This window comes from Chelonia mydas, chromosome 9 (genome assembly GCF_015237465.2).
Source record: "Chelonia mydas isolate rCheMyd1 chromosome 9, rCheMyd1.pri.v2, whole genome shotgun sequence".
Lineage (NCBI taxonomy): Eukaryota > Metazoa > Chordata > Testudines > Cheloniidae > Chelonia > Chelonia mydas.
The window spans coordinates 60,130,096-60,143,761 of record NC_057855.1 but is presented as its reverse complement, the minus strand read 5'-3'; the positions used below and the strand labels follow the sequence as shown (position 1 = coordinate 60,143,761).

At 47.7% G+C, this 13,666-nt stretch overlaps 1 protein-coding gene across 4 annotated transcripts in view; it reads left to right on the top strand.

Annotated features, from left to right (window-relative positions):
* Positions 1-13,666, top strand: part of ZDHHC9 (zinc finger DHHC-type palmitoyltransferase 9) — a 37,613-nt gene that overhangs the window by 16,124 nt on the left and 7,823 nt on the right. For all 4 annotated transcript variants that reach the window (XM_043521966.1, XM_007063806.4, XM_043521965.1 and 1 more), the window contains 2 exons: positions 9,931-10,091; positions 10,710-10,868. In XM_043521966.1, coding sequence (XP_043377901.1) covers positions 9,931-10,091; positions 10,710-10,868 — 320 coding nt within the window. The remainder of the gene's footprint in view (positions 1-9,930; positions 10,092-10,709; positions 10,869-13,666) is intronic.

Sequence of the window (13,666 nt, the reverse complement as noted above, 5' to 3'; positions counted from 1 at the left end):
AATCATATTTTTAAATTTACATACATTTTAAAAAGTTGTCTCCTATGTTAAGTCAAGCTTACTATAATCTATTAAAATCATTTAAGTAAAATTTTAATAAATCAAGCAGTACATGTTTACTGCTGAAGTTTTAGAGAAAGTCAAAGCACTGAATTAGTGGAAGTTACTGGCTGAGCACCTGAAAACTAGAGTTTGCTGAAGTGCTAAACCAGCTTTTGACAGGAGTAGTCTCTTCTGCAGGTGCAGAGAACGCTTCCTTCATTTCAGTTTATTCAACTAGTTCAGTTCAGTGACTGGTTATTCAAAGTTGAAAAAAGCATTGTGAAAACAAGGAAATACAGAGTTACGGTAGGTTTCAGAGTAACAGCCGTGTTAGTCTGTATTCGTAAAAAGAAAAGGAGTACTTGTGGCACCTTAGAGACTAACCAGTTTATTTGAGCATGAGCTTTCGTGAGCTACAGCTCACTTCATCGGATGCATAGCAATCCGATGCATCCGATGAAGTGAGCTGTAGCTCACGAAAGCTCATGCTCAAATAAACTGGTTAGTCTCTAAGGTGCCACAAGTACTCCTTTTCTTTTTAGAGTTACGGTAAAGTTCCATGCAACTCTGCCCTCCTGGAATTGGCGATAGCCACTAGCTGCATGATCTCCAGCTGCCTTCACGTGTAGCTGCATTGAATGGTAGAGAAATTAGTTGGAGCAGCTTGGAAGAGGTGTGATTGTGGTATGAGGTGATTTGGATGTCTGTGGCCCTATGTGGGTATATTTGAGCCCCTCTCCTTGACCCCCTGTGTGTGTGTGACAGAAGGAAAGAGGTGCATCTGTACCATGAGAGATCCAGGATGTCTCATATCAGCACTGTGTCAGTAGCAGGGCACAGGCCTTCTTGCCATGGGGGTGTCAGCAGTTAGTGGGAACATATGTGGCCCATGGGTTTAATGATAGCAAGTGAAATTTCAATGTGTGATGGTATGTGCATAAGGGTAAAGGATTTGAAGGAGTTGTATAATTTAGGCTACTCCATGAAAAGACCCCCGCATCTACTAAGTGTATGAGTGTAGGAAGCTCCTGTTCAGTACAGGGCAAAGGCAGAGTGTGAGTGTGTGTGTTCTGGGCTTATTGAGACATTGTTCAAAGAGGGTAGAGTTAAGGGTTGCACCTTGACTCTGTACTTCCTGGTTTTCATAAGTTTGAGTTTTACTGACCTAGATATTCTGGAAGGGCATGAGCTATCACTGGGCAACCTTCACTCTGCATTAACAAATTATTTTGCCATTTAATTTCCTAATTTTTTTTTAACAAAGAGAAGGGTTGGGTGGAGGTAGTGGTCATGTAGGCAGCTGTAGTTATCATGTAGGAGTGCAGCCCAGATGTTTCTGTGGCCAGGTGATGATAATACCTAGATCTTACTTAGTGCTAGTAGCATTAAGGAGGGAAACATCATTATTTTCATTATAGAAATGTATGAACTGAGACACAGAGAGATGAAATGACTTGGCCAAAATCATCCAGCAGGCCAGTGTCTGAGACTGGGACTTGGGTGGTTGTGCCTAGAGGTTGGATCAGGAGTTGGTAGCCAGGAATCAGAGCCCAGGATCGCAGCTGGGGTCAGAGCCAAGAGTCAGAGATGAAGTCAGGAATCTGAGCCCAGGGTTAGAGCCGGTAACCCGGAGTGAGGCAAGGCTGGGGGCAGGGCTGTGTCGGGTGCAGGAAGAGGGCTGGAACAAGGTGGGAGCAAGGCTGGGAACAAGCAGGCACAGGAACTGTCATAGCCATGGGTGAAAACAACAAGGAGTCCTTGTGGCACCTGCCAAACTGCTTCTGAGCTTGAGAGCTGGTTTGCTGACTTCCACCCAATCAGGCAGTGTAGACAGTCAGGCAGCCTACTACAGGCTAGCTGCACTTGTTAGGTTGCCCAGAGACTGGCTCTGCTGCAGGACCTGATTCGTGACAGTACTCCCCCCACCGAAGGGTGCCTCCTAGGGGCCTCGTGACCCAGTTTCTCGTGGTACTGCTAGTGGAATTCTCAAATATGTCCAGGGCATGGATATTCCCTCCCAGCTCCCAAGACTGTTTGCCTGGACCATAGTCTCCCCAGTCCACCAGTTAGTGGAGGCTTCCCCTAACTCGCCAGGAGTCAAGGATTTGGTGGACCAAGTACTCCTGCTGTCTGCAGATCTGTGTGGGGTGAGTTAATCAGTTTGGGTATAGGATCCCATTTTAAAGCTTTAACAGGTAAGATGTGAAAGGGGTAGATTTTCAAGGACTCTGGCAGCTGTAACCTGAAGGCTTTTGGGTTTACCCATTCTTTAATATTTTAAAGGGTCCAGGTATTGGTAGTCTAGTTTGGCAGATGGGCAGAGAACCATATCTTGTCCCCTATGGCCAGATTGGGGCCAACCTAACAGTTTTGGTCTGCCTGGTGTTTATAGGCTTCATTGGTGGACTGAAAGTATTCCTTGATCTCCTGGTATAGGTCACTTGGTATAGGATGGAGGCTAGTTCACGGCAGCTGGTACTGGGGAACTTACCATTAAGTCTGAGTGGAAGCAGGGGTGAAAGCCATAGTTTGCAAAGAATGGGCTGTGTTGGACTGAGGTGTGGATTTCATTGTTAACAAGCAAATTTGGTGTAGCATGGTAGGGGGAACTAGTTGTCCTGGTGGTAACTCAGAAAGCAGCAAGGATACTGTGCCAAGATTTGACTCTCTCTGTTTGCCCATGAGTCTGTGGGTGATAAGTGGATGAGGCAAGGGATTCAATACCAAAAAGTCAGAATTCCACCAAGAATCAGGAAATGAACTGGGGTTCCCAGTCCTATACAATATCTGCTGGTAACCTGTGGTTGCAGAAGACATTTTCCAGGAAGAGCCAAGCCGTCTCCTATGTGGTAGGAACAGTAATGGTATGGAATGAAAGTGTGCCATCTTTAGTAGGAGGTCAGTGGCAACCAGGATTACTGTATGTCCCTGGGAGTGTGGCAATTCTACAGTGAAGTCCATGGGGACCATGGGGTTTTGTTGGTGCAGTCTTGGTACAGGCACAGAGGTTGCAGGACTTTTTATATAATCCTTCATGTAAGATCATTGGCCTGGCCACTAGAAACAACTTGAGATCAGATTCCAGGTCTAGAATTGGCCAAAATGGCTCACAAGTGGCAAATCATAGTATGGCTTCCCTACCTGAAGCCTGGGTTGTCCCTCCAGAACATAAATACAACAGTTGCGACAGAGGGGGCAGTTCTGTTGTTGGAACTTGGCGTTAGGTCTGGTACCTGCATAATTCAGGGTCTGGCGGATCTGGGTTGCGAATGGGTCGTCAGGGAATGGAAGGAGGATGTCAGAGTGCTGTTGATCATCCAGTTGACAAAGTTGGACACCTTGAGCATAGTGGAAGAGGGTTCTTCACCAGGTTTGAGATCTTTCTCTTTGTGGGATAGAGCATCTGCCGTCCTGTTTCTTGTTCCTGGGCGAAAGGTTACCGCAAAGTCAAAGCGAGCAAGTCTGGTGTTGGTGAAGGTGTTTAGTAGTTTATAGGCATTCCAGGTTCTTGTGAGCTGTCAGGAGTTTGGACTGGGAATTGGGCTCCCTGTAGTAGGTAACTCCATTCCTTGAAAGTCATCTTGATAGCCAGTAGCTCCTGGTCCCAAATGTCATAATTTTTTTTCCTCCTGGGGTTAGCTTCCAAGAATAAAAGTCTCAGGGGTGGAGTTGGTTGTGGGGGCCCTCATGATAGATAAAACTGAACCAATGGCAAAATTTGAGGCTTCTGCTTCGATCCTAAATGGTTTGGTTGGATCTGGGTGAATCAGGATTGATGCTGAGGTGAACATAGTCTTCAGCCAGTCAGAGGCTGACTGAGCTACTGTGCACCGGGTGAACTGGTCCCCCTTTTGCAGGGGTATCATTATGGGTGCAACCAGGTTAGAGACTCGCCTGTAGAAACTGGCAAATCCCAGGAATTGCTGCACCCCATGTACATCCTTGGATGAGGCCCAGTCGGATATTGCAGCCACTTTATGTGGGTCCATGGTGAGTCCCTCAGGCATGATGAGATAACCCATGCATTCCACTGTGTCCTTATCAGACTTGTATTTCTTAAGCGTCACATAGGTATGGTTTTGGCAAAGTCTCTCCAAGACCATGCAAACATGATGATTGTGGAGATGCAGCGAAAATGGGGACATCATCCAGCTAAATGACAACAAGTTGATCCAGCATGTCCCAAAAGATGTCATTTAGGAAATGATGGAAGGTCGCCAGGGCATTACACAACCCAAACGGCATAACTGAATATTCCAGGTGGTCATACCTGGTCCATTCATCATCTTCTCCTTTACCAGGTTATAAGCTCCACAGAGGTTCATCTGTGAAGAACAGAGTCTTTAGAACAGTTCATTAATAAGTGGTCAGGAGTATAGGTTTTGGGATTGTAATCTTGTTCAGAGCTCTGTAACCCACACAAAGCTGGAGGGAGGTGTCTTCACCACAAAGAAGTTTGAGGCCCCCGCTGGGGTTGTGGAAGAGTGAATGGATCTCTTTTGCAAGTTTTCCTGCAGATCGCTCCACGAGTGACAGTAAGTTTGAGTTTGGAGAGGGAGTGAATGCACCCAGGGAACCTCTGCTCCTGGCTAGAGGTCAATGGGGTAGATGTAGCTGCAATGGGGTGGTAGAGTGTCAGGTTTTTTTTATTGTCAAAGCTGTCAACATAATGTTGATATTTAACAGGTTTGCTAGGATTCCCTTTATATTGTCTTTGTGTCTCTGAATTCTTTGGAGGATTGTGTAAACTGCAAAGGGTTGCTGGTCCCAGCTTGGCTCTTGGCAAACAGGATTATCAGCAAGACGGGGAGTCAAAGTATACTGTGCCTGATCACCAGTGGATGCCAGATATCAGAGCCAGGTTACCTGGCATGGGGCAGGAGCAGGGCTGGAACTAGGCAGGAGCTGGACTGGGAACAAGCTGGCACAGGAGCTTTTGCAGTTGTGGAGGAATGCTTTGAGCACCCGCCAAATTGCTGCTGCTGCTGGGCTTAAGAGCTGGTCTGCTGACTCTTCCCACCAATCGGGCAGCCTACTACAGGCCAGCTGCCCTCCTTGGGTTGCCTGGTGACTGGCGCTGCTGCAGGCCCTGCTTCCTGACAGCCAGTGTCAAAGCTGGGAATAGAGCCCAGGTTTTAGGAGTCCCAGTCCAATGTTCTTTCCACTAAGTCACACTGCTGCTATGTGATTCTTAAGTGCCCCCTAATCTCCCGGGTGTATGGCTACACTATGGAGACTATACTGGCATTGCTATGCTGCCCTAACCCCTTAGCATAGATGCAGCCTATACCGCTGGAAGGGGTTTTTCCAACAGTGTTGAATGAAGTTATCTAGGTCGATGTAAGCAGCTATGCGGACCTAGCTTGTGGCATAGACTGTGTGTCAGGGCCAGGGGTGTGGTGTGTCCCACCCCTCCCCAATGTAGCTATCTCAGCCTAGCTTTTAATTGTAGATATCAAGCCCTAGTTGTAGTGGGATGGGGATAGTGGTTGTGCTTTTGGAGTGTGTAGTTGATAACCGAGTCTGTGGGAAATCTCAGGCATGGGGTGTGTGTCCTAAGAACTTGACAGTTTCATTACTGGTGGTTACAGTAACTTTTAAGCATGTGAGAGAAGACTCACTCTCTCGTCCAGTTCAGCCTCTCCTTCCCAGCCCATTAAGCCATTAGCATTTTAGAAGCTATGTGCACAAAAAAGTTGGTGGAATCTATGAACTTCAAGAAAAGCTGTTTTGGGGCAGTGAGGGTTTGGGGGGGGGGCTGTATCATAGGTACCTCTTGCTCAAATGACCTCCGATTTGGATCACTAAGCCTACCCTGCACCACCACAAAGCACAGCAAATTTCAAGAATAGCCAGGTAAGCATGCAGATTTTAGAACACTTAGAAAAAGTTCCTTTAAACAGAAAGATCCCACCACCTTAACTGAAGCAGAGAGGTTGTTCTGCTATAATATTTATGAAATTAATCAGCAACTGCTTTGTTATAGTCAAAGCCCCAGCCCAGGATAATCCTGAAAGCATAGGAGTCTCAGAGATGTGACATAGCCCATTCACCTAAATGTGATGGTCTCAGCTGAATGAGAACACTCCCTATAGCCTGAAACAGTAGCTCTGAGATGCGTGAACTGCTCCATTCTTAACTCCTCACCCCAGCAGTGATTCTCAGACTTGTAGGGGTCAGGACCCATTTGTAAATGTTTACAGCCTGTCTTGACCCAGTAAATAGTCTGGGGTTGGAGGCCCTAGAGTGGTTTCGCTTGGGTCCTGCCCCACTGGCGGGGTTGGGTCCTGCCCGGCACTCACCCAACATTGGCAGCTCCTGGCTGGGCTTATGTCTCTGCTCCGGGAGTTGCAACCTCTAGGGTTGCTGCATCGCTAGGTTCCACCCCTCTCCGACTGGACCAAATATTTGTGAGTGGAGTTGTGACGTGGCCCATGAGATTGCAGGGCCACTCACTGAAATCCAGCCTACCTGCACTTCCGTCATCATGGTGGCAGGGCCAAACCTGAGTGGTGCTGGGACCCCAAAGGTTGCAGTGTCTGGAGCAGGGAGGCGAGCCCAGCCAGATCCATGGGACAGTAGCTGCCATGCCACCCTTTAAAACATTCTGGTGACCCAATTATGGGTCCCAACCCACAGGTTGAGAAACTCTGTGCTTGTGCATGTTCCAAATATGTCTGACCTCAGCTCCCCACCCAGCAGGGTAGGGCTTCCCCAGATCCCAGCTCACATGGGGGTATGGAGAGAGTTCAGACCAGTCCAGTCCAAAAAGGCAAGCCCCTCCAGAACCAGCGCACATGAAGGGCGGCCATGGGGGTGGGTCAGAACCCAAAGATGGCAGGGCCACCCCAGATCCTGGCATATACACAAAGACTTCGGAGCCCCAGATTTTGGCTTGCACACTGTAGAGAATGTGGGGCTGAAGCACCCCTTGCCCCTATTCTCCCCCAGTTCCCCTGCCACTTAATCCCTTGTCCCCTCCCCATGTCCCTCCCCAACCCCTCTTTACCTCCCTTACCACCTATCCTTATTTTTTCCCCTCATTTCAGCCCCATATGCCTCTTACCCCATTCCCTCCCACTCCTCTGGCCCCTAAAGTCACTCCCCTCCCAGCAAGCATTCACATTTAATTTTTTTCACAAAAACACTTTGATTACGTGCCCCCCCAAAACAAACAAAAACCTTGCCAGAGAGTTTTTAGTAATATGTCCTCGAACCTTTTGCCCAACTTGGGGCTTGAATTGACACTGGCTGTGTGGGTCAGGTTTGAAGCACTGCTGCTTATCCCCTTGACCCATCCAGTTGGTGTGAAACTTTCAAGACTACAAACCCTGATGGCTTCTCTGTCCAGGCATGGTCAATGTAATCAGTTTAGCGCAAGGACCCAGGTCTAGTGCGGCAGACTGATGTTTCAGCCTCACTGCCTTTTGGACTGAATGTGCCAAATCTGTGCTTGGCTAGTCTGTCTGTCTAACCGCAGACCACCCTTTTCTTCCAAAGTCAGGTTTAGGGGTCTGGAATCTCAGCCTTCTACTGCGGTCTAGCAAATAGTTATGTAATGCACTTGTAGAGTACATTTAGCCCAAGTGGTAAGAGAGTCTGTGGTGTAGAGCTGAACGTTCCGTGTCAAATCGTGCTGTCAAACCATGTTGGGAATGTTGTGGTTCCATATCAGGTAATTTCTGTCTTTCCAGTTCAGTTAAAGTGGCAATGAAACTTCTTTTTAAAGTCTTCCCCCAAAAGTCAGATCAACCTTAACATTGGTAGGTCAGGGGCTTGACACAGGTGCCAGAGTATCACTTCAGGCAGAGCTACAAATAGAGTTCAGGTCCCTCATATCAGAACAAACTATTGTCCGCTTAGCTTTCGGAGAGGCAGCATTGCTTAGGCCAAAAGTGTGTGTTCAGCTAAACTGTACAAATGGGCTACTCCTGCGTCTGCAAAGCACTCTGAGACACACAGGTGAGACTGTCTAACAGAGAGTTGCATGTGATGACGTGTGTGTAGGGAAAGACGGGAACTGCAGGAAGAAAAAGGATGGTCAAGGCATTGGGCTTGCACTCAGAGCTAGGTTCTGTACCGACTCCTGCCACAGGCTTCCTATGCTTCCTATCGTGCCAGGTCACTGACACTAGAATACATGGAGGTGGCTGCTAATTTTTCCTTATTTATTTGGTGCCTCAGTTTCCCCATCTGTAAAAGTGGATCATATATTCACCTCACAAGTGGTGTAAGTTCACTAATATCTGTGAAGCACTCCGATACTGTGCTGAGGGAGGCCATATAAGTTCCTAGTTAGATCATTCGCCCCTTTTGTGAACAATTGGGGGCCACCCCAACCCTCCAGCCTTGCACTCATTGGGGACTCACGAGCCCTTCTGAGCCTTAGGAGGCTAAAAAGAGCCAACTCTCCGTGAGACTTAGGCCATTTTGATGCTTTGGGTGAACACTAGTCTTTCTTGGCACCCCCTAGAGATGGCAATAGGAACTGAGGGCGTCATAGTACCTTATCCCACTCTAACCAGAATCAAATGTTATTTCCGCTGTACCCAATGCAATGACAAACCAGACTCCTATTCACAGGGTCCAGCTGGGTCTTCAGTGTGGCCTGTGCAGCAGCATTGATACGGGAAGTACTTGCAGCCAGCTACCAGATATGACCCTGGATTCAGTGAGCACCCTCTGCTTGGTTTCTAGCTGCATGATCCTAAATACAGAGGCTAACGTGTGTGGAGGGGGGTGTCCTACAATTAGGCCATGTCTACATTGAGAGAACTTGTAGCTGAGTAACTGCATCATTACTGAGCAGCTACACTTGCCTAAATCCTGCTATGTTTCAGTATAGCCTGTCTACATGGGGAGCTTGCACTGGTGTAACTAAATTGATGGCATGACTCTGGTGCCAATTGTCATGTAGACAAAGCCTTAGTTTCCTGCAGCTTAGGCAGACACTGCCTACTCCAAAATCCAGTAGCAGGTGGTGGCATCCCAACAAGGGGAGAGTTAAGGTGTTACTCCACATACTTCACAACCTTAACTGTGCCACTCCTGGTTTTCGTAAGCTTGTGGCTTGTGTGTTTGACAAGAAATTGCAATCTTCGGGGGCGGGGAGGGATTGTAAGGAGATGTGAACAGAGTCTTTCCTGCTTTTCTCTTGTTTGAGTGTGGAGCCTGATGTCCCGTGTCTCAAAAAGGTACGGGGGAGCAGAAGGCCCTGTTGTGCAGCAACAGCCCTAACAAATTCCTTTGTAAGTGACTCTTCCGATAACGAGTGCAGGGCTTGGGAATATTATTGCAGTTACTTTTCAAGGTTTGGAATAAACTCTCTGGGTGGTAAGCAGGAGAGTTCAGTGAAGCCAGTCACCTCCAACCTTGCCCATTCTGTCCTGAAACTTTTGGGCTCCACTGTTTCACCCGCCTCTTAAAGGGACAGGGCCCAAGCAACAGTGCTCTTTAATATTTCTCTCATTTTAGTCATACTCTTTCTGGACAGCCAGTGCCTTCTGATTGCATTGCACTCCTTCACAGGAGAAATTCCCAGGCTGATTGGTAAGGAGCTGGCTGGTCACAGGGTTCTGGTTGTCTTTGGTTCCAGCTGAGAGAAGAGATGGACATATTTACTGCATTAAAACTGACTAAGAATACGTTATCACGCTTCCCTGGTTATACTTTCCATAGTAACACTCGCTGTAGCTGCCCCAAAAGTGTTATGCCCTGGTGATTGGGATGGGAGATGAACATCAGGCAGTCTCTCCAGATGTGATCCATTGGAGAACTCCGGCATGGCTGCGTCTGGGCTCTGAGACCTTGCCAGGCTTTGAAGAGAGTGTTTTGCCCGGGCCATTGTTTGGTTTGATTCAGCACCTCCTTGTTTCTCTCCCTCTGTAGGTGTCGCTACCTGGCAGTTCAGCTGTCTCCAGCCATCCCTGTCTTTGCAGTAGTTCTTTTCCTATTCGCGATGGCCATGCTCCTGCGGACAAGTTTCAGTGATCCTGGTGTGATCCCCAGAGCCCTGCCTGATGAGGCAGCCTTCATTGAAATGGAGATTGGTGAGTGAAGAGGCTCTTGTCAACAGAATCTATGCCAGAGTACCTTCCCTGAGGCCTTTGTGAAGGAGTGTGAGTGTGCGCTAGAGCCTGGGTTGGTGTGGGGAGTTTGCTGGGGAGCATATCTTCCCTACTGACTCTGTGAGAGGACTGAGTGTGCCTGGAGAGTGGCGGTGGTGCCCTGCATGTCCCTCAGCTCTGGAAGGTGCCCCGCCCCCCCAAAGTACCCATCCATTAGCTCACATGAGTTCTTTCTCCTCCTGCAGTGCTGGGTTTACCCAGGGAATTCCCCTCTCTCTCCCCAGCACCCCACTCACTCCCACGCAAGACCATGACTGGGAATGGGAGCAGTCTGGGTCGTTCTCTCCCTTTCTGGCAGGTGATGTCGGGCGCAGGTACATCCTAGCAATGGTTTGCCCCTGTTCCTTCACTCAGCAGAGTCCTTGGCGTCTCTTTACCTGGCCCCAAGTTCTTAGAGCTGTGAACAGAGCTGCTGCCGATGGCTCTGAGCATTGCAGGCTCTCCTGGTCTTGGTGTTAATGAGATGGAACAAGCAGTTATTGCTGAAATGCAGTGGAGTTGGATTAACAATTCTGGTGTCTGATTGGCTATTGCTTTCAGAGGCCACCAATGGAACTGTGCCTCAGGGTCAGCGGCCGCCTCCACGTATTAAAAACTTCCAGATCAACAACCAGATAGTGAAGCTGAAGTACTGTTATACGTGCAAGATCTTCCGGCCCCCCCGTGCCTCGCACTGCAGCATCTGCGACAATTGTGTGGGTGAGTTAAGAAAGCACGATGCCCTTGCCATGGGGGAGACCTCAGTCCAGCACTCATGCCTCACACGGTAGCATCTGGGACATAGGAACTGCGAGATGGGATCGGATCGAGCATACATTTAGTCCTGTATCCTGTCTCCACCAGTGGCCAATCCCAGCTGCTTTGAAGGAAAACCCCACAACAGCAGATGGGGGATAATCTGTCCCCTATGAAGGCCTCATTCTAATCCTAAATAGTCAGAGATTGGTTTAAAATCTGAAGCTGGAGGCTTTGTCTCCCTTCCAATACATTTTTTTAAGCATTAACTATTTTAGCTCTGGATATTCTTGTTATCCATGTAATTGCTCAGTCCCTCTTTGAGTCTTGCTAAATTCTTAGCCAACAACTTTTTGTGGCAATGAGTTCCACAGTTTGTGTTGCACAAAGTATTTCCTTCTATCAGTTTTGAATTTGAGATTGGATGTCGAGCCCAGTGACGGAGGCTAGGACTGGGAGCTATTTTGTGTGTGTGTGTGTGTGTGTCAGGGGCGGGGGGAAACAGATCGGATGAAGTGCGGGAAGGGGAAATGGGACTGGTGGCTGGGCAAGGAGACTGGAACTCAGCTGAGAAGCCTGAGGAGTGGAGAATGGGACTGGAACAAGTTGCCAGGCATGGGGAAGAGACAGGACTGTGACAGAGACAGGTTGCGGAGGACAGGGCAGAAGGCGGCAAGCTTGTGAGGAGTGGGCAGAAGACTCTGTGCCCGCTAGAGTGCGCTCTCCTCCTGTTTCTGGAGTAGAACCCAACATTCCTGAGTCTCACCATTCTGCTGCTGTCAGCAAATATCTGTGAAACTCACTGGCAAAGTGCATATTTGTTTTCTTCCCCATCTAGTGGTGGGCCAAATAGAGGATAACAACCTACTATTGCTATCAGTTACTCCATTAGCTCAAGCAGCAAAGGTTTGGGGGATGGATTTAAAGCTTCCAACCCTGCTGAAAACCCATGTAGGTGTCAATATGATGGAACTTATTTTCAGATTGCTTTTTAAAAAAACCTAGGAAATTATACACACAACTGTGTTAAAAGAACATTAAGTTTGCAAAGTCAAGCAGTTGAAAGATAGGAAATGCCACAATTTAGGTCACCTGTGTGTATGCATTATGGTAGTTTTTAATACTATTTTGGGTGCAGGATCCCTGCCTCATTCAGTGCACAGGATGGATGGATGCTCGCTTCATGGACAGCTATTCAGTAGTTTTTCTCATTGCTCAGTGAGTGTCCCCTGTCTTTTTTACTGGATGCTATTCAGACTCTGCTTTGGAGACAGAATTACTAATTTTTGTATGGGCTTTTCTGTTGCACTCATCACTACAATATCGGAGTGTTTTGCAACCACTGGTTTGACTTCCCCACACCCCATGAAGTGAAGGGGTGGGATTATCCTCATTTTACAGATGTGGTTGAGGCACAGAAAGATTAAGGTCAAAGGTGTCGGCTAATTTTGGGTACCCAATCTGAGACATCTAGGGCCTGATTTTTGCCAAGTATTTAGCACTGCACTTTTTATTGTTACCTCCTTTTGACCGGAGTGGCTAGTCAAACTTTGGGGCCCTGTGGGTTTTTCCCACTAGGAGGGAAAATCTTGTTTATTTACAAAGATTATACATAAAGTCTCATAGATTCATAGACTTGAAGGCTGAAAGGGACCATCATGCTCATCTAGTCTGACCTTGTGCACATCGCAGGCCACAGAATCTCACCCACCCACTCCTTTAACAGACCCAGAACCTCTGGCTGAGGTACTGAAGTCCTCAAACCTTCATTTAAAGACTTCAAGTTACAGAGAATCTACCATTTACACTAGTTTAAAGCTGCAAGTGACCCCTGACCCATGCTGCAGAGGAAGATGAAAAGCCCCTGGGGTCTCTGCCAAGCTGACCCAGGGGGAATTCCTTCCCAACCCCAAATATGGAAATCAGTTAGACCCTGAGCATGTGGGCAAGACCCACCAGCCAGACACCTGGGAAAGAATTCTCTGTAGTAACACAGAGCCCTCACCTTCTAGTGTCCATCACTGGCCGTTGGAGATATTTGCTGCTGGCAGTTGCAGATGGGCTACATGCCATTGTAGGTAGTGTAGTGCTACCATTGCCTCCATACACTTATCATGCTCAGTCCTGAAGCCAGTTAGGTTTTTTTTTTTCCCCACTGCTCCCCTTGGAAGGCTGTCGCAGAACTTCAGTCCTCTGATGGTTAGAAACCTTGGTCTAATTTCAAGCCTAAACTTGTTGATGACCAGTTCTATCCATTTGTTCTTGTGTCCATATTGCACTTAACTTCTCTCCCTCCATGGTATTTATTCCTCTGATATATTTGTAGAGAGCAATCATATCGCCCCTCGGCCTTCTTTTGGTTAGGCTAAACAAGCCAAGCTCTTTGTCTCCTCTCATAAGGTAGGTTCTCTATTCCTCAGATCATCTTGATAGCCCTTTTCTGAACTTGTTCCAGTTTGAATTAATCTTTCTTAATCATAGGAGACCAGCACTGCACACACTGTTCCAGATGAGGTCTCACCAGTGCCTTGTATAACGTTACTAACACCTCCTTGTCTTCACTGGAAATACCTCGGCTGATGCATCCTAGGACTGCATTAGCCTTTTTCATGGCCACATCACACTGGCAACTCATAGTCATTCTGTGATCAATCAATGCACAATTTCTTTCTCCTCCTCCTCTGTCCCTTCCAACTGATAAGTCCCCAGTTTGTAGCAAAGAATCTTGTTCTTAGTCCCTAAGTGCATGCCCTTGTACTATT